At 38.6% G+C, this 22,397-nt stretch overlaps 1 protein-coding gene across 1 annotated transcript in view; it reads left to right on the top strand.

The window, feature by feature from the left end:
* Positions 1 to 1,838: 1,838 nt before the first annotated feature.
* The window catches only part of LOC128362991 (neuronal acetylcholine receptor subunit alpha-7-like), a 29,104-nt gene continuing 8,545 nt past the window's right edge, over positions 1,839 to 22,397 (top strand). Inside the window, exons 1-4 of the mRNA XM_053323871.1 lie at positions 1,839 to 1,908; positions 13,676 to 13,815; positions 16,596 to 16,640; positions 17,387 to 17,496. Of these exons, the coding sequence (XP_053179846.1) occupies positions 1,839 to 1,908; positions 13,676 to 13,815; positions 16,596 to 16,640; positions 17,387 to 17,496 (365 nt within the window). The remainder of the gene's footprint in view (positions 1,909 to 13,675; positions 13,816 to 16,595; positions 16,641 to 17,386; positions 17,497 to 22,397) is intronic.

Raw genomic sequence — 22,397 nt, 5'->3', positions numbered from 1 at the left:
TACTATCAGTGGCACAGGACTGCTGCTTAGATGATATGCTCCTGTTCCATTGAAAGGAGGGAGGTAGAGAGAGAGAGAGAGGGAGAGAGAGAGGGAGAGAGAGGGAGAGAGAGAGAGGGAGAGAGAGAGAGAGAGAGGAAGCCATGCACTGAGAACATTTAGAGAAATGTGCAGTGTTCCCCCGCATTGCCTGTCAGATCCCATTTCCGACTGAAATTATTTATGGACTGGGATAAATAGGTCATTTGATTATGAGCCAGTCTGACACAAAAAGGGGACAAATATGACAAAAATGCAGTTGATGAACCCCTTTGTATCACCGCAAACTGGGAAATTGCGGTGTGACACACATCACATCCATGAAAGATAGTCTACAGCTGTGGGAGAAGGAGGGTTGGCTGGTGATGTGCGCCTGTTTTATGTGTGTTTCAGGCCTGGTCCTGCTCAGCTCTGAGACAAACTGTGAAATTATTCAATATTCAATGTTCATTGATTTTTGGCCACCTGGGGAAAGGTGTTTACAGGCGTTAGGGTTCGGTTACAACAAGATGTAAACATAATATTGACATATTATCAATGTATTTATGTTGGCCAAAGTTACTTATTTACACTTCCAGCAGATATAAAACAACAGCATTCATTTAGAGTTGTCTCTTCCTCCACATAATGATCAGGTTTGTCCACCAGCTTGTCTCTAACTTCATTTGGCGCCAGGCTGTGCATGTAAAATAAAGTTGATGAGAATGGCGAGACTGAACCAAACCTGTAAAGATGTAGGCTCTAAAAACATACAGCTGGAGGACACTGACATGGGAAATGCTACAGGTATTCTGAAGAGGTAAATCAACACCATGTAACATTAGGTGGAGAATTGCTGCATGAGTTGGCCTCCACACAAGACACACTAAACTACTCTGCTTTGACTAATACTTTGTTCACACACACACACACACACACACACATACACACACACACACACACACACAAATTATATGTATATTTATATAGTTTTTCTCCCAAAAAAGAGTTTAATTACACTGTTAAAGATCCGGAGTACAATACACATTTTTGAGTGAAGGAGACATTAAAGGCTCTTGTTGTGACATTGACTGGGGCACAAGAGACACAAGCCAATATTAACAAAATATTGTATAATACTGATGATAAATCTTTATTTTAAATGATACATTGACTGCCAATAAAAGACTGCCAATAAAATGTAGAGTGTAGTTTGTTCAGAGCCAAACAAAGCCAGCTTGGCTCCAGCAGCCATTCAGCTGTGAGTGAGCAGGGCAGCATACTGACACGCTCTCAGTTGACATCATGGTATCCCTGCTGAGCGCCCCAAGTTTAATACAGGTGAGCACAGCGAGGATACAGGTGAACACAGGACAGACAAAACAACTGACTTTTGAGGTTAGTAGAGCTTAATTAGACATTAAACTAAATTGTTACACTTCATATAGCGTATGTAACCAATACATATTTTTGAACTACAGTGAACTAAACATCGACCGTAAGATATTACGGTAAGAATTTTATTGTAATCATTGTTATGGTTATGTGAAATACTCACCCTGTTATGGCCAAATCTAGCGCGGACGCGCGCTCTCGTGCAGCGCTGTGTGTATGTATGGGAACGTGATTATGAAGCTGAGTGAACGCCCCAATCTGAACTCCACACTCATTCAGGTCTGTCAGTCTTTTTTTGTATCTCACACATTCTGTTTCCCTCCAGCCCCATGTTCATACCGCATCCTAGCCGGAGCAGATTGCTTGTCTAGCCGACATTGAGAGCCCGCTGCTGGTGGCGCCGGAGGAGTCAGAGCGGTGCCAGGATGCGGTGCCATAAGTTTTGGGGACCATGTTCGTTTGGATTTTATATTTGGACAGCGATCCTTATCAAAGGTATGTTTTGAACAAAGTCGCTCTGAAGGTCTGCGTCTAGCTACTTAAGTTTTCTCCTTTTTTTCTTTTTACCTACTTTCTTAATGGAAATGTCCGTGTGAGGGTTTAGATGTAATTTGGATTATCAGGAGTGAGCTGGACTTTATCAACTGTGTGGTAGCGTTCATATTCGTGAGAGCACTAATAACTCATGATGTGGTTTTTAGAAAGCATTTCTCTGGGATTAGACTATAAACTAGAAATGAAAGGATTTAATATTAAAGATTTAAACCTGAATTGCGTTGGTGGCAAATTCATGCAGCATTCATGCATGTGTTTTTCTCATATCGTAATTAACCAAACAGAGTTTAATTGTTTTCATAGTGGGATGCTGACATTTTAACATTTAATTGTAAGAATGAAGCTTTCATAATAAACAGCCTAAGGTCTGAATCATTTCAAATTGTCCCAGATACTGACACTGTGATTAGTTTTTCCTCGCTCCTCTCTGCACTTTTTTAGTTTTCAACAGTTTGGTCAACAACACTTTTTTTATCATTTGTAAATTTCTCAGGAGGTATTTTTAAACATTGTTCATGCCTGTGTGCATTTACGTGTGTATGTACTTAATTCTCTCCTAAGCCCCATCCCATCATCATCACCATCATCAGCATCATCATCTGTAACATCTGGGTTGTGTACTTACCAGTTTGTCACATAGCGGATTTGCTGAAGATATGCCTTCAAACCCTCTATGTGTGTGTGTGTGTGTGTGTGTGTGTGTGTGTGTGTGTGTGCATACAGTATGTGTGTATGTGAGTGCAAACTGGCCACCTTTCACTGTCCTCACCTCTCCATACTGATCCAGTCATTGGTCTTCTACTGGGGACAGAGGGGGGAGGATACATGGCTTTAATGACTGAAGCAAAGACTGAAGGGAGAGATAAAGAGGATGGATTACATGCTAAACCATGATATGAGGCCTGTTATGTCTTCCATGGACAATGTCGTCTCATGGTGGGAAAATATTAATGTCTTAGCTACTTTCAAAGTTGTGAGGCAAGAAGGATGTGTGAAGGATAGACAAATGTCTCTGGATCTATATAGTGTCATGTTGTGTCACATTTGTCTGTTTAAAGGAGAAATGGCTTGCTCATAGGGATTAGAGAACCTGCTTGCTGCTTGTAGTCCTATGTGAATATTCAGTCTACCATTGATAATCATCTTAAGGGGAAACACAAGACAACAGTCAAAGGAGGAGAGATGGAAACATAATAGTGTGACAACTTGTGCGCCACACAGCAACTCACAATGTGTAGACAAATGTTACAGTGACTTTGACTAGGCTACAACATCTGCAATTGTTTTTACCTGATTGCACATGCTGTAATAACATCAGCTTCATTTCAATTCAACACCTCGACTCTTCACTCATGTCTTCCACTGTCTTTTACTCTGTGTCTTTATCTCTTGCCGACTTTTTCTCAATCCTAATGCCTTATGATTTCTATGATCAGCAATACTTAACACACTCCGAGACTCCATGTCCTTTAATTATGGAGTTGATATAAATTAGACTTTTTTATGCCTTGTTCAGAATTTCAATCATGAGTCATGCTGGTTTAAGTGCTGCTGTTCATTCACTGATGACACTATAATCATTGATAAGTTTGTGCTTCATGTAACCTCAAAAGTAAAAAAAAAACGATTAAACTATACAGACACCCTAAACTAATACATATACAAGTTTTAAAACCTTTACTTTTTGAATACCAATTTTTGGGTGCAGACTATTTAAAATATTTCTTTTTTCATAACACAGTATACCAGATGGAATCCCATCATTTTAGACATATAGTAGCCTTTTTTAAGCAGTTTTAATTGTAGAAATATATGCAGGATCTTAAAGGAGCATGGAGAAGGATAGTGGGGAAGTATGGATGTAGCCACACACTCAGTGTTGCACCACGGCAGAGGTCTTAGCCCCTGGATTAGGATTAAACATCCAGTGGTTTTAGGGCTTGCTTTGAGCCGTCAACCATAGATTATAAATATGTCCTATATGAATCAATCCATCCAATACTCCATTAACACACAACACCATACACTCTGATCTGATGTAGCATGTCACATGTTGCTGGAGATGATGTGTTAATGATTGAGGCCATGACACACACGCGCATGCACACACGCACGCATGCACGCACGCACGCATGCACACACACAAAATGGTAATAAGCACATTAAACATCACATGCAAACCCATATACTGAGACACATCGAAGTGACTTAGGTTAGGTTAGGTTAATAGTTAGGTATAGAAAGTGTGAATAGAAAGTGTAAGAGGGTAGCACTGCTTTTGCAGTCCCTCATGTAAAATTGCCTGTAGTCTTCTTTCCTGTCTCTCATCTGTCTCTGTCTCACTCTCCCTCCCTCTCTCCTTGACACTCCCTTTTACCCTCACCATTATTGATTTTATACATTACTTCTTCGCAATTGACAAGCAGCCCTTCTCTTGCCTTTTTGTCTATTTAAATTTCTTCAGGTTGAGGATGCCCTAATTTGAACCCTTATAACTTTCATCTTATCAAGTGAAATTGAAGACATAAGAAGAAAGCATGAACTGAAAAAAATGAATAAGTAAAGGGGACAGAATTAGGACACAGTCAGGGACACATTTAGGGACACAGTCCTCAGCGTATCTGATATATGAGTCCTGTCCTTAATCCTGAAAAAATGAAAACTGGCTCATTTTCAAACTCATTTTCATCATTTAAGTGTCAAAGCACTTCTGTTTGTACCATTAGTAAGCACAATTATAAACCTGACAAAACATGACAAAAGATAATATCTGTAGTTCTTTATAGAATATTTTGTGTTTTTTAGGAACCCTTGGGTTTTCTCACATAGCTGCCCTCCTTTTTGACCCTCATCTCACTCAAATTCTCTTACTTTTCCTTCCTCTTTATCTTATTACATCCTGTCTCTCTCATTTTTGTGCCTCCTGTTTTCAACCCGTATCTCTGTGTTTTTTAACAGGTTAGATAATAGGCTATCCACCTGGGTATATATTTAAAGCTGCTGAACAGCTGGATGCTTCACTGCTGACCTCCCCTGACTTGCTTATTCTCCTACCAAATGATTGATAATGAAATAATGAGGTGCTACACCATTGCCAATATAGACATGTCTTTAATTAAAATCAATACATACTTAGTTCGTTTTAGAGGCAGAACAGCTAGTAGGCTCAACACACATGAACGCAGCACAACTCCAAAAACAAGTGAAGAGCCAATAGTAGTGTCCTCTTTAGTCTCCTGTCTGTTGAAGGACGTGTTTCTCATAAGCATGAATACAAGAAAATGCACACAGACACACTGACATAGACACACAGTTTGTTGCAGCCCACCAGACATGTCTAGATCCCATTATTTCTTCCTTGGGGTGCCTTTCTTACAGACAGTTTCATGACACTTGTCAAGGTTTTGGTTATTATCTAAAGGAGAGACGGATAGTTGTTGGCAGGCATCCATTTACAGGTTTGAGGAGTAAAATTGTCAGAGTACACATTTGGCAGGGTCTTGATGGCACACTTATTTGAGGTCGTCCACTCTGTTCCAGTGGAAGTCCAATTTTGCTGAATGCTTGATAATTGTATGGCTCACTGCAGATTTCAGCAGTGTCTGACTTTAGTATGTGTTTTACCTGAGTGTTTCTGTTGTTATTTTTAATTAAAAAAAGACCAATTAAATGATGATCTTTACTTTCAGTATTGTTTTCTCATGTACAAAACTGTATCATGGGAATGTGCAAACTAACTGCATAATACAATGTGCCTCCTCAAGTCCTTATCTCTCTTATAACTATTCCAGCATGTTTATTTTTCTGACCTCAAGGTCTAAATTACATTTTCGTTTCACAAATGAAACATAGTAGACTGCACTTGTCATCAGCATAAGATTGTGTATGTGCAGTATTACTTATTTCGTTTTCTTCACACACTTGCTCGTACTGTATATTATCACACTATATTTGCATCAGAATGGCTGTAGATGTGTTGCATTTGTCATGGTGTCAACTCTTTGGGTCCTCAGGGAATGGCGGGCTGTCAGCAGTTTCTTTGTGCAAACCTCTTCCCCCTCCAGGTTCATAAGTCTGGTTCCACTGTCCCAGAGTATTCAGACGGATCAGAGCCCTGTTATGTTCCAGACCGAATAACAGATTTAGCTTTTCCCACTAACTTGCCCTCAGCATGCAAATGAATGTTAAGCCAAACTGAAGTGAAATGATCAAATAGCGCATCTTTTCTTCAAGCCTCTTACTTCTATTCTTATCTTGCTAATATTTTTTTCAACACAGCACTTTAGTGTCCTTGCTGTTTATTAATCAGGATTCATATAACATTACTGTGAATCTCAAAGGCCCCAGCTAGGGGCCCCATGTTAAACTTGTCTACAGGGTCTGTCTAGCAGGTGAGATCAGTGGTCAACCACAATGTTAAAGACATTACATTTGAGGCAACACATGGACGCTACCCTTAGATTTCTTAAGGTATGCTTAAAAAATTGGAGCAACCACCAAGTAATAGTGTTAGTATGAGACACCTGTCAATCAACAACACTTTTATCCACAGCTACAGCAGTGTATTCCTGCCTCCATGACAAAAAAATGTGCTCAATTTCTAGTTTTAATGACACTTTTCATGTTATAACAATATCATTTTTGTGTTATTATGTATATATTATTCTATTATATATTATTATTAGATACCAGATTAGTCCGTTTAACAATAAATTATTCTTGTTAAACAACATCACTTTATCCTTTTATAAAACGTTCTTGTTATTTCACAAAATGAGCGTATCTCATTAAAAGAAAAAATAAACTCTCATTATAGGTTGGCAAGAAACTTCCAAATGTCATTAAAACAAGAAAAAGATCTGCTCCCTGCCATCTTCATTAAACAATGATTATATTCCCTTTCTAAGGTGCAATCAAGGGATAGTAACACGACGGTTGAAGCTCATACAAGATATGCTCTTAATTTGTCTAAGTCAGACTGCTGAAATCTCATATTAACTTTAATTTAAGATTATGGTTCAATCAGTTATTTTACAAGTTTGTTGATATTATTTCTCCAAATTATCATAGCACTAAAATCATTTTATGTGATAAATGATTATCTAATCTAACTTGGCAGAAAGAGATTAAGAAATAAAGCCATGACCACTACTCTGCATACATGTGTATGCATGTGTGTTGGACAGCGGCTCAGTCTAGATGGGTTCAGCTGAGCTCATCAGGAGCACTAAAACACTGATGTAAGAGGTGGTCATTTAGTGCTCTGCCTAAAATAGCAGTCCTGTTTATTTCTGTGTGTGGGTATGTGTTTATGAGGTGGTTTGTGCAAGAGAAAGAGAGAGAATGTGTCCCTCGGGCCGTCTGTGTTTGGATAGCCTGTCTGTGCGGAAACCTCATCTGAACGCATTGCCCCACTGAAAACATACTCAGATGTATGCCTTTCTTGATATATGTTAATGTGTGTGTGAGAATGTGAGAGAGAAAGAATATTATTCTGCTTATGTGCACGGTTGTTCTACTTTCAAATGCCACTCCAAACAAAGACCTATATTTTTGACTTCACAGATCACACTGTGGTACACTATTCACCTTCTACTGCTATATTTGACCACAACTGTCATCTACCTGAAGTGACATTTTACTTATTTCCCTCCAGTTATTTGTTGATGACACTAATCAATGGGAAGATGGTACTGATTATGTTTTTCTGGCTTTTTTTTTTCTCACAAACACATACTTATCCGCTCATTCATTACAAATAAAAACAAAAAAAGATAAGCGGCAGAAGATGGATGGATATAAGCACTGAATTATACATGATTGTAAGTGCAGTATCAGATATTAAATGTAAAATAAGCTTGTCTGTTTACAAGCATTAACATTTGGGTTAGTGCTTGTAAACTCTGCTTTGCAAGTTTGTACATTAAGGCCTCTCTCTTTTTGGGTTCAATCTCGCCCTCATAGCCCTTTATTTCTCATTGCAAATCACAGCATACAGAAAGTTAAGGATACTTAAGCTAAACAGAGTGTTGGAGATATGCATTATTTTGAGGTGAAAACCTTGCCTCAAAGCATGTAAAGTTAAACATGCAAACACATATCTTAATGCACAAACTTTCAAACTCTGCAAAGTGAAGTTTGAAAGACCTACAGGTATACCATAGCAAAATGGAAATTAAGTTACAGAGTAAAATATAGAAACTTTGAAAATTGAACTTGCAGGCACAAGGCTGAATTAAAAAAAAAAATCCAAATTAAAAATCCAAGCATGAACTTAAGTTTAAAAATAGATAAACTGTCCATCCTGACTCAGAGTTGTAAAGTGGGAGAGGCTGCTGGATCCAGAAATGTTTTAACCCATTTTCCCATTTGAAATTGTTTTCCTCAATGTTGCTGAAGATAGAAATGACTCTGTCAGATAATATAACCGTCACATAAGTTTATATCATGACCATCAGAACTAATTATTCCAACTTCATTTCTGAGAATTCATGTTATTATGTAAATTTGGCATGGCAGTTGGGTCAAAATATTACAATACAAATGAGCCACTGCTACAGGAAAGAAGCCAGTCAGGGATGGGATTCAGAGCATTAGTGAAGTAAACGCTTTGTCATAGAATGATCTGAGGGCAACACAAATCCACGAGTCAATTGATTTAAGCTGCAAATTGTATTGCCTTTCATTTCAATTGCATAACCTTTAGCCTCTGCCGGCCACTAGCAGCGTGTGTCACAGAATGTCAAGCTCAGTAATTGGATGTTTTTTTCCTGAATTGTATCTTGGGAGTCATAATTCTTCTTCCCCAAAGATTTATGTACACAGGACCAGTTGTTGCTCTATTGTATGGATGATTCAGCTCAGTTTAAATGCAGATCAAAGCCGCAGAACTACTCCAACTGAGAGTCCTATAAAATTGTTTATGGGGAAAATGACACCCAAGGCGCCTGAAATAATGTATCTTTTTCCACTTTGCAACATTATTTATGTTCTGGGTGTTATTTTGGTATTTGAACATCATTAAAACTTTCCTCCCAGACTGATTGAAAGGCAAGGTGACACATTCTTGGACAGGTTGTCCACCACAGGGCATAAAGCATAATGCATAAAGATATACAAATCAAATTTACATCTCTATGTCTCACATTGTCAGTTCCTCTTGATTCTCTTTTACAATGTTCTGCTAGAAAGCTCTCTCATCCAATATTCTTCAAGTAAATATCGATGTTGAGGAACTGCGCGCACAAAGAAATGTATTAATATTTTGCAGGGTGCTGCCGAGCTGAAATAAAAGCTCCCCCTGGGTGCTGATACCCTCAGGGCCTTAGAGGTGCCCAGAAGCAGTTCTGCTTATTAAATTAGAATGAATTCTATATGCAGACATGTTAGAACTCAGGGGCAAGTTAGGTTAATATGCACACATCAGTGTACACAGGCTTTGAACACACACACACACACACACACACACACACACACACTGATTGAAGTAATCCTGGCCATTACTTTCAAAGGTGTATTTCACTCATACTGACAACTACAGTAGTTCTTAACCAGGACAGAAGGACTAAGCTACTGAGACTTTTTTGCAGCAACTCCATAATCCACAGTAACAAAAATAAGTTACACTTACCTGCTGCTTAGGACTGGGCTATAGGTTGTAATCAAAGGGCACCTTTGTGTCCTTTATAGCTGAGGCAGGAACTCATGCTCACATTCTCAGATGACACCACCCTGGCTGAATGTCTGACTCAGTTTGCCTCCCTGAACTAAGATGAATGTTTCCTTTCCTTCCAGTGACAATATAAACACAATGTTTGACCTTTATGTATTGAGATATTTATAAATAATGAGCATATTCTCTGTTGGATGTTTCACTGATAATTGATCATGTAGATAGTTCTGCTAATGAGTGACCTTCTCATAGACCTGAACAGGACACACTGGTGACCCTTGACATTTCCTGTAATGACCCACATTGTGTTAGAGTATTGATCTACTTAGCTGCTTATCATTAGCATGTCTGAATTTAACACACACACACACACACACACACACACACACAGGTTACATATGTTTTGTTTGTGTGTATGATAGATTTTTAAGGTCTGTGCAGCTACAATAAAGTGATTTAGTTTAGTGTCAAGAAAGTCAGGGAGAAATAATAATAATGAAACAAATAATAATTAATAACAATTTAATAGAATAAATTAGGCTTTTGATCAATTTCCTTTTATTCCCACTGAGTAATGCCTCTCCAGAGGGTTTTCCATCATGTTCTTTAACTAAAAGGACAAAGGTGGAGAACATGGGGATAAACAACTGCCGACAAATTGTCCTGTTCCCCCTCTTTTGTTCCCTGCTTCTGCTTGAGTTTGTTTGATGAGGCTTCTTGCGGAGATTGGAAAATGAAGTCGTCTTGCCAGCTTCTCATATCAGCTTCATTAGTGAGATGATTAAAAAAAAGAAAGGCAGACATCCATTCCTTCATCCCTGGTGTACACTGCACACTGTTTGTGAATTAAAGTTGCCACAGTGGTATATTTATTTGATTATTGAATCCCTTCTGAACATGATTTTGTGAGACAAGCTGCGACAGAGACTGAGCTTTCAATTTGTCTTCACTGACTTTATTAGTTTAGTTAGGTTTGTTTGGACCTCAGTTTACACATCATAGTGATACAACACAAACACATAGGGAATATATGTTATAGTGCTGTAGTTGAGGCTGTATTCATATTTGTGTGTCCACGTCTGTATGCTAAATTTATTGTGGATAGATGCACAGATTTATGACTTTGCTGTGCAGTGTATTGATTTATTGAGATTGTGTTCTGCCTTTGCAGAATCCTTGAGCAAAACAGCCATTAGACAACTTGCCTGGGTGTCGTTTCAAACATATTTACAGACATAAGACAGCCAAACTTCCACATTAGGTAGTGGGACCTGGATAAATAGCTGAATTGGAAAGAATAAGGTCTGACCATTAGGGATGTATATCGTTAGGATTCTATACTGATACCGATACCGATACTCCTTATCGGTACCGTTATTTATCGGTACTCTTATTGATACTACAACATGTAATTTAGTGTAAAAAAGACAAGATGTTAAAAGATTCAACTGTTTTTTTATTAACACAAGGGGGGTAACACCAGCAACATCATCAAAAAGCTGACAGCAGGGAAGTCGTCTCAACACCTGCCTTTTTAACCCTTAGCAAGTTAACAGTTAACATGTGCCTTGCGAGGTATGTCAAACAAATTAGCAGGCAGCAGACCATCCATACAGCCTTAAAGGCAACTGTCCACGTAATGCAACTTCAACAGAACAGAGGCTATGCTTACAATTACAAATGCTTCTCAAAAGATCATAGATAAAAAAATAAAAAAATAAAACTAGGGAGATGACCAAAGCCCTTGTCTTCATGTTCAACCCAACAGACTGTAAGTACAGACAGACACATACATCAAACAGAACAGTGTAGAGGAGACACTTCTCCTGCTGCATTTGGCCCTAACAGTTTTTGTTAAGGAAAAGCGACATATTTACTTTCTCTGGCAGCAGCCGAGACCTCTCTGGACAGAGTGTGTCTCCAGTGTTTGAGAACACTCGTTCAGACGGTGTTGAAGAGGCCTGGACGCAGAGGTAGGTGAAGGACAGCTGTGAGAGTAAGGGAAGTGTGTCTTGCATCGAGCCGAGTTTTCATTAACTTTGATAAAGTGAGCACATACCTTCGATCGCTTAGACCTCACCGCCGACATGATTGACTAGACTAGAGAGAAAGAGGCGCTGCGTCATCACCTGTCAACGGCGGCAGTGTCATAATTACGTGACGGGTAGGTAGACGTTCACAAAGTACCAATAACAGTATTGTTTGTCCAGAATCTTAACGGTACCCTGGTACCGACTCAATTAGGAACCGGAACCAAAAAATACCGGTCCTCAGTATACATTCCTACTGACCATGTATTAGTCAAAGTTTGGGTGGCTCTTTGTGAGCAGGGAAAATGATTCTGCTTCAAGTAGCTCCCCTATCTCTGACCTCAGGCTAAATCCTGCCATAACTCTCCTCATTACAGGCTTAATGGGCCAATCAGCCCCATGCAAGGCCAAAGACACACTCCTCTCCCATTACAGTTTTACAGGGTTGTAGAGCGCTTTCCCTCCCTCCTCCTTCTCTGTAATCTTCTCTCCTTATTTGTCATCCATACTGCATGTTGTTTTTGATATCCTCTCTTTCTGTTTTCATGTTTCACTTTTTTCTTTCTTCTTTTTGTGATATATGAGGTGTAATTATACTGTCTGTTAATGGGGTGACCTGCTGAGCGCTATATATGCATATCAATGACAGGTTATGCACATCCAATATGTTAGAGAATATATTATGGCATCATATTTGTTGCCTGGAGTGTGAACATTGTCCATACCACAAGTATAAGCTGAAGCCAAGATCTTGTCATTAGTGCTTGAAAACAAAATGCTGGGACATTGTTTTCTTTAATTGCAACTGTTTGTAGTGCAGTCTTATTTAAACAATGCACTTAGGTTTCAGTGTTTTTCCCTTAAAAATGGTCTTGAAGGCTGAATGACTTGTGTGTATTTGTGTATGTCTCACTTTATTTTGGGACAAATGGAAAGTACTTGATGTCTGTGGAAGGTGAGGCAGAAAGGATTAATAATGATGATGAGAATCGGACCAACAAACACATCATCCTAATCACCCTGGACCACAGACTACACCAGCTCACTTCTGCCACACTGCGAATGTGTGTGTGTGTGTGTGTGTGTGTGTGTGTGTGAGTGAGAGAGAGGGGGGGGGGAGAGAGAGAGAGAGAGAGAGAGAGAGCATGTGTTACTTTTCAGCACATTAAAAGTTTCCGGTCTGCAACTAACTTTTGCATTTTAAACACCAGAGCTGAGTTTAAAGGATTTGCTGTGGGAATCAGGGACATCTCAGTACAATGAGAGTGAATAGGTGCAGTATATGTACAATATGTTTGAAACACCACCAGTAAATTATATTCTGGCTGGAGGCTGGTGCCAGCAAAGCAACGGTATTAGGTTAAGAGAAGCATTAAAGCTACTTTCTGGATTGGAATTTAGCATCAGCCCACAAGAATGTGCGCTAAAGTACAATTTGCAAAAGGATAGCCAAAGCCAAAACACTGAGAAATTTTTTTTAAAGAAGCTGCTCCTGAACAGATTTGTTGTTTAAAAATGCAAAGAAAAAGACTACACAAATGATATCTTTAAATAAAGAATTGACATTCCCAAACTATCTGTAGTGACATCAGGGTTGGCCTTTCAATCTTTATTTATATGGTTACTGCTGGTGCTTATGTGTGGCTAAAGAATCTGAAGTGTGTGTGAAAATCCACACACTAGCTTTATCTGTGCATTCAACTTCTTCACATGGTATTTGTCATTGTATAGAGCTGCCTCAGGTCTTATGATGTGACCAAAGTTCCATAACAAAGCTCTCTGGCTGTCCACTGACCAAAATCAACTATCACTGCTCAAGAAGAGGACAGTCACAGGCATGCGATCCTTTGAACAGAGACAAGTTTACAACTGCTTGTTATCATGTAGTTCCATGCTTCCATGTTGACATGTTGGAGTTTTTAAAAAAAAAAATATTATTTTTTAAACCTTTAGTAAATAATCATCACACAAATCTTCTTTGCTCTTGTTTCTTGTGTTTGCCAAGGATCCCTGCAGGGGGAACACCAGAGGAGGCTGTACAAGGAGCTTCTAGCTAATTACAATAGACTGGAAAGACCTGTAGTCAATGACTCAGCTGCCATCCTGGTGGAGCTGGGCCTCACACTGCTGCAGATCATAGATGTGGTAAGGACAACAGCATTTTTTTGAAATATTCACGTGTGTGTGTGTGTGTGTGTGTGTGTGTGTGTGTGTGTGTGTGTGCGTGTGTGTGTGTGTGTCTGTGTGTGTGTGTGCGCCTGAGACAGAGTATTGAGTGGTGTAGTTGGCAGGTTATGTGGTTTGTGCTGTAGTGGGCATGTGTTTTTTAATAGAAAACTGAAGTGTGCTGCTTACTTTTGCATAATTTACATTTCAGTTACTTAGTTGATGAGAACTCAGAAGCACTCAGAGGCAATTATTTCAAGTAAGGGTCAGGATCGCAGGAGTGTATTGGGCCAGTGAAAAAACATTCTTGTGTCACTGATTGATAATGTATGGAGGACAGCTTTTTAGGAAAAATGTCTCACAGAAAAAGATAGCATTGTTTGAAAATGAAAAAAAAACAAAAAAAACAAATGAAAAAAAAAGTTCTTAGAGTAAATGGAGTTGTGAAAAAAGGTGAATGTAAGATATGTTTTATATCTTAGTGGATTTTTTATTTTTTGTCTGTGGGTGACTAATAAATAGTTTCTGTGAGTGTGTGTTATTCTGATGTGTGTGTGTTTGAAGCTGTGGGCATACATGGAATAAGTGACACATTTAGTGGACAGTCTGTGCTTATGAAACAGTTACATTTTGGCGGAAATAATGCTCTTCTGCTGTTTGACTTCTATTATATAAAGGCCCCTTGACTGGGACACATGATACTTTCTGCCACACACACACAAACACACACACACACACAAATACACACACACACACATACATTGGGGACATTTAGATCCTCATACACTGTTTAAAGGGATAGTTTGGGTTTTTTGACATGAAGTCCTGTGACCGGAGTTCTGGCCGGCTTTTGGTGTCGAAGAAAGTAGTTCCGGCTAGTTTCTGGGGTCACAAAAATAAAGCGTTTTGCTTCAAAAAACAATATATGTGCAAAAAAGAAAAAATCGTTGTCCGTAAAAAAGTCAGACCTCATAATCACCTGGCACTATTTTCCCTCCCTTCGTATCACTTCATTTTTTATATATTTTATTGGCTAATAATATATTTACCTCTCTTTAGTTCTCACGTTAGCTCCCTCGCGTATCCGCGCATGTAAACACTGTGAAACAGTTGATGGAAAGGTGCGCAGCTGTCAACAGGCAGCATCGCGCAGTGATACGAAGGGAGGGAAAATAGTCCCAGGTGATTGTGAGGTCTGACTTTTTTACGAACAACGATTTTGTGATGCAAATGTATTACTCTTTTGAACGCATATTGTTTTTTGAAGCAAAACGCTTTATCTTTGTCACCCCAGAAACTAGCTGGAACTACTTTCTTCAACACCAAAAGCCGGCCTCTGCTCACAGGACGCAGTGGGGGAAAAGTCACTGCTGATGCACGATACTGATGATGAGGATGTCATACAACTTCATGTCAAAAAACCCAAACTATCCCTTTAAAGTATGATCTGTGCCAGTGTGTTTATTGCGTGTATGTTCACCATCTGCAGAATGCTTCAGGCGCTCTGACCTTGAATAGTGAGGTAAAGTTAATATTTTTGAGTAATAAATTTTACATGACCCACAATACTATTTTTGATCATTTCAACAAATTGCAAACACACACACAAACGCACTCACACACACACACACACACACACACACACACACACACACACACACACTCACACATGCACACACACGCACACACACGCACACACACATGCCGCTAGGGGATTTGAAATCCCTGAGGAGACACATATTCCAATCATTACCTTCAGCTGTGACTTTTGCTCCATCATCTGGGTCATCTGCTTTCAGAAAAGACATTATTAAAGCGGCTGCCATATGTGCCACATTTCCAACTCCAAACACAGTAAATGGACTAAAACAGGAGAAACACAAGATGGCTGTACAGTGGATACAGTTGAAAAACTGAAACCTTGTTGATCTCATGCAGCCGTTTTGTCTTCTGTTTCTCTTAAGAATCCGTGCAGGCATTCCTGTTCCCACCTTTTCACTCTCACACTGGAAGATAAAATACTGATGCTTGCAGAAATGCTAATTTCACCTTGCAGCTTTAATAAAATGAACAACATACTGCCATTTAGGAAATCTTAAATTAAGTAGTTCCTCCATTTTGGAAATATTTCTATAGCTCATACTTTGATGTGGACACGACAGAAATTTTAAGTCTTGTCATCGATCCCTATTTTTGACAAAAACAAGTTACTGTTAAGTAATTACTGTAACAGTAATAAAGTTGAATTGAATTTATTTGAAACAGTCATTTGTATATGATAAGTAAGTTGTTTGTATTTGTGCTCCTAAAATAAACTTTAAGTGTAAACATGCACTTAAATGAAAACTAATCTGTGAGTTTTGAGAAGAAAAAGTCAGAGCATTACTTTTGTCAGTGAATATGATTTTATTTGCCTAATGCTTCATTTTGGTAGAGACACCATGACAACAGTGTAAATCCACTAGGATCTTAGTTTTTTAGTTTCCTGTAGGGCTGTGTAATTTGTGAGATGGCTCCACTGTGGAACTGTTCAACAGAGCTACATTTTATTATATAAAACCAGCTTTTACTTGGTTTTACATAGTCTCTTTTGGATATGCAAAACAACTGCACCGACTTGCTGATGACAAAGCCTTTTCCACTGTATTAAACTATATTAAATATGGATTGGCCTGGTTGTTCTCTGTTCTATAAAAGATTACTTAAGATAACTTATTTTTTTTGTTCCTCTCCTCCTTCTTATCTTTTTCTGTGCTCAGGATGAGAAGAACCAAGTGCTCATGACCAACGCCTGGCTGCAGCTGGTGAGTGGCATGCAATATTTATAATGTGATATTTATTGTATATTGAGTAAGGATAAGTTTACAATCTTGTGTATCCCTGTTACAGTACAAATGCATATATATATGTAAATGTGTCAATGCACAGAGGAGGAGAATAATGAAGAGGGAGGGAGGAACAGTACAGCATATTTAAGCAGCAAATTTCAGTGAAAGTCAACTTGACTGTTAATGGACTTAATACCAACGGAGAAAAAATTCTACAGATTTGTAGCCTCGAACCAAAATAGTCTGTTCATCAGTTATATATATTTTTAAAGTGGGACACAGTTCGCTCAGTGCTTATTGTTTAGTGCAATTGAAAGCTCAACTTGATGCTTTGAGAAGTCAGAGTAGCTTGACCAAATAGACAAGATTTCAAGAAGCGCACATTGTTTATTCACATCGAATGTAGCTAGTTTTGTAACTGCAGAAAGCTGGAAATGGTCAGAGGCTACTATATTTTACACCTTGTAGTAGGCTTGCATAGTTAGAAACATGTTTCCAAGACTAAGCGTTTCTTTACATTCTTTATCACTTGCTCTAATTTCATTTGTAAGACATGACCCTTCTCATTTCATCTGCCATATTTTTGTTTAATTTTATTAGATTAGTTCAAGTAGTTCAGAAGTAATTCTGAGATTTTTCAGAGTTGACAAGTTATTGCATCCATTGTTTAAAAAAAGTAACATCATCTTAATGTCTCTTTTGAAAATCTCTCTCTGTCTCAGTACTGGACAGACATCTACTTGAGCTGGAATCCAGAAAAATACCCTGGTGTCCAGAACCTCCGATTCCCTTCAGACCAGATCTGGACACCTGACATCCTCCTTTACAACAGGTCAGACATGCCTGCTGCTACTCATAACCACTTTCCATAAGTTGGAAAGGTTGCAAACTTTTTTTTTTAGTTTTTAAATAATGTCCTGTTTATGTTTTTTTTCTGTTGTCAAGTGTAATAAAATAGGTGTAATCCAACAGTGTCACTTCTCTATAACAGATAAACACACATGTCAGAGACTGTGTGTTTTCTTACTATTTTTATATTTGAGGAAGTGTGTCGGTGTGGGAATGAAATGTCATTCTAATCCTTCTTACATGTCACTACTTTATTAAATTCTGTTTTTAATCTCCATAAACCATAGCTGTATCAGGGTTACTATAAACCAGTCTGATAAATAATCACACCCAAACGCAAAAGCCAGTGACATAGGCAGTAGGTGAGAAGGCTGCATTTTAATAACATAAACAGAGATTTACTTGCATTGATGCAGCTAATGCATTTGCCCACAGATATAAAATTACCATGATAAATACTCTATTCACTCTTTGTGTCAGTGACTAAATCTCAACTGTCTCAGCTCAACCTGTTGACATAATGTAGTAGCTGATAAAGTCTGTCAGTTATCAGTAAAGACATTGATTTCATAAATAAAAGCAGATCCATATGTATTGATTGCAAATACAGGTAATCTTTCTTTATATTAAAACAAAAGGTTGCTGTGTTTTATTGCTGCTGTCAAAGTTTTCTTTTTTTCACAAATGAAGCTGAGTGAGCTCATTGCATTTAGTGATTCAGGTCATGCTGTTGCTGTTAGCTTATTGTTCTTCACGCTTCTGTTTGTGGTGTTCTCAAGTCAATTAAAAATGTAGGCCAGTTGTTTTTCTCCAAAACAACTAATTGCATTGGGTTTGCATGCTTGAGTGAGAGAGGGATGATTGGATCTCAGACAGAGGCGACAGAAAGATGAGGAGACAGATAGATTCAGTCCCAAAGAGAAAGTGTGTAGAGCCCTTTAAGGAAAGAATATTGTGAAACAAGGTAGATGGACAGCTTTACCGTTGGTCTTCACTGATATTATGGATGGATGGATGGATGGATGGTTAGATAGATGGTTGGATAAGGGAACCTCAGATGTTTCTCTCGATGCCTGAATTTCCCACAAAAACACACACACACACACACAGACACACACACTTAAACATTACAGTGAACACAAGGACAAAACAAAGGTTTGGGGGTATTAACCCAAATTTTAAAAGCTCAGCTTTTAGACCTGCCAGGATTACTCATTCTAATCTCTCTGCTCTCACCCCTCTCTTTCCCCATCTCTGCCTTTTACCCTCTGCCTCCCTTCCTCCCTCTCTCCCTTCATTATCCATCCTGCCTTACCATCTCTCCTCTCCTCTCATTCCATTTGTGACTCCCTCCATCTCTCTTTCATAACTCACTGTCTCACCATAATTCACTCTATTCAATCAACTCTTTCCCTCCATATTTTATCGTTGCCAGCCATCACTGCTCCTCTCTATAAATCATCCCATCTACCTGTCTCTGTCTGTCAAGGTGTCAGCATGTTACTCTCCTCCTCTTCTCATTGTATACATGTTTGTCTTGCTAGTTTCCCAACTCTCCTCTCTACATCTTACTCTGCTGCCTGCTCAAAATCTGTTCATATATAAAAAATAAAACCTGTCTTATAGAAAGTACTTTAAGATATTACTAATTTGCTTTTCTTAGCTAAGGCTAAGTTAAGGTAAGTAAAGTATATCACTTTGGTTAAATATTGTGTGGTTAAATATTTCTGCCATTTTCTTACCTGCAAACCCAAACAATGGACACAAATAGGGTCTGGCCTGTACCTGGCTGCAACAATGCTTTGAGCTAAATGCTAGAATGTTAGCAGTCTAACATGCTCACAGTGACAATGCTACAGTATCATGCTGATGTTTAGTAGGTACAGCTGATAGTTCAGTCTGGACCAAAATGATGGAAATGAATATGTTCAATATACATACTCAGTATGTTAGCTTAACAGCATTACATTTTCTGTTTGCTAATTTTTAGGAGACATGACTGAAAATGAAAAACACATTCACAGCAACCTGATGAAAACAGCCATTTCCATTTCATTATGTTTAATTGAAAAAACAGCACAAAACTGTGTTGATGTTGCTGGTTTTCAGCCTCAGGCTCTTGGTAACCTTGTTGAAGTTGGCAGAGATGAACAATAATGTGAAGCCAGAGGAAAAGATTCAGTTTACAGTCGAGCCATAAGGTGTACATGCCCCCTTAGGAGAGACGAAGATTTACAGCAATTCTAGCAATAACATGGATTGTTGCTGGGAACACACACACACACTGAACTAATGAAACCACTCAGCTCTCTTCTCCACCCTATCCACTAATGCACAGTTAATACACATGCACACACGTTTAGTATGTGATGCAATCTTGCACAGGGAAGCACAAATGCACAGTCCACATTTCACCAGCACACAGCATACACACACATATAGTCTGTCACACAATTACAGACAATAATGGCACAACACACACCATTACACAGTGGGCCATCAGTGCGCAGCCAATAACAGCAGATGCATTCAGACTCATTACCATGCTGTTCAGATGAGAGCTCACCATAAATTCATTCATAGGTTTATATTGTTTCAATATGAAGTTAGTGATGTTTAGGAGGTCAGATGCCATCTCAACATGCAGTGTGTTAAATAAAAGAAAAGAAAAAATCCAATATTGTCTGTGATGAGTCATTCAACTTCCAGTGTGTAATCTTTCAAATCACTCTCATATTGCTTTTCATATTTCAGATCATTGTGCTCACACTGACTCACAATGATGTTTCATGCATGGATAATACAAATTGTGAGTCATGGATTCACCATCCAGACTGTATCCACGCATACTGACTGATGAAAATATTTCCTTTTTTACCGTATTTGCAATGGTCTTATACTGTGATTGACAGCAGCCATCTCCCAGTAAACCCTCTGGTGATTTGAAATTTTCCTGCCATATTGATCCTCTGGCTATCACCAACTTTGTTATTGAATATATTGCAAACAATGGGAAGAATACAAAAGAAAATCCAAAGCACTGAACACTTCAAGACATACAATGTGCACTTGACCTCTACTGAAACCAAGGAACATGTTTACTGAAGCTGCTCCACTTCTTTCATGAGAACTGTAAACTTTTATATTGGTTGTTTGACTCCATCTCAATCTGTCATAACAGCTGACAATCCACAAGAGTCAGTTTGTGCATGCATGTGTTTGCATGACTGTTTTGTTTATGCTGGTTCTTGTGCATGAATTGTTGCATGTGGGATTGTGTTTGCATAAAGAATGCACAGATATAAAACAGCTATATAAGCCATTGACCCCTCCTCTCTCATTAGAGGTAAAACTCAAATGGTCTCACTTGACTGAGGATCGATGAGGCACATGAAGGACGTCCAAGTCAGGTAAATCACAGAGTGAATCATAATTATGACAGCAGGGAAGGCGGAGGTACAAAACAGACAGAGCATTTTGACAGGCCATGAAGATGAAAGGGGAACTAATCGAATAAATGGGTATTTGGAAGGATTGTTTTGTATGTTAGTGCATGGATGGTTGAAGGACTTGAGAGATGGACTGATTCAATGAACAAACACCAAAGAAAAGGAAAAGGAAATATGGAGCAGAAGCATAATTTCCAAACACAACATATAATTTCAAGAAGGCAGACAGATATTTTGTATTTATGTTTCTGTATGTATTTGGTTAGTCGATTAACAGGAAATGTATTGCCTGTAAGTTGACATTCTTCTTACCAACACTAAAAGAGTTACCATTACAAACACATTTTTAGAATTTTATCAAGACCAGGTTTAAGCCCAGTATTTACACTTAGACAAATTATGTAACAGATCATTATCCTACAAAATTATTCCAAGCCTCCTGTTCCATCTTTTTTACTTGATGAGTTGAGGATGAAGATGTTTAAAGTAATCTATTCTGCTTGGCTCATTACGTGTATTTGGACTTGTGTATTTCCTAAAGTTAGAGATACACTCCCACTGTAAATTGGAAATGTACTTCTTGCCTGCAGCTTCCTTGTCCATCTAGTTAACCACAGAGCCTTAAGGCTGTCAAACAGGATGCCTGATGTCAGGATGCCCTGAGGCTGTTTAGCTGAATGCTTTATTTCTGGGATATGACATAACACACATGGATGGATGAAGCTACACTGACCTGTGTAGCTCTAACTGTGAGTTGCAAACAGCTTTAGGGAAGGTGTTAGCTACCAGAGGAGTTTTTTTTAATCTTATCTGACTTGATGTTGCAAAGCTAATTGTTAACAGAGAAATAATATCATAGCTAAAGGCAAGAAGGTACCGTGTGGTACTCTTTGTTGCTCTTTCAAGCTGAGAAGCCTCATGCTGTCATCAGTCAAGAGTATAATAGTCAAATCACATTACAGCACATACAGTTGTTATATCAGGTATTCTTGTTTAAAGATCTAATTTTAAAGATTAATGCATTTAAAAAATATTTTTAATAATATGTGATAATTTATTCCATCCTGCATAGCCCTTTTCCTATCTTAGATGCACTCATTACTTTATGACTTCCTTGTTTTTGTCATTAGTGAGTCTGTTTGCATCTGTGTGTGCGTAGGTCTGTGGGAGGATATCAGCAGGTGTTGAGTGAATGAGATGAAAACTTGGTGACTCATGTCCCATGATGCAGAAACCTGTCACTGCCACCATTGTCATTGTTGGTCAGTCTCCCCATTGCCTGGCTCTCACATGTGAACAGTACTCTTTCTTTGGTGAACTTTCCATTCCCCTCGTAGTCAATTGCATTTGCTTTCAGTCCATTTCTATGTTGAAGCAAGCTAAATAAAGTAGAATTATTTAAATTCATGACGGTCGAAAACAACACGTCTCACTC

This window comes from Scomber japonicus, chromosome 8 (genome assembly GCF_027409825.1).
Source record: "Scomber japonicus isolate fScoJap1 chromosome 8, fScoJap1.pri, whole genome shotgun sequence".
Lineage (NCBI taxonomy): Eukaryota > Metazoa > Chordata > Actinopteri > Scombriformes > Scombridae > Scomber > Scomber japonicus.
Note: the sequence above shows the minus strand (reverse complement) of the source record. Positions and strands in the feature narration are given on the sequence as shown.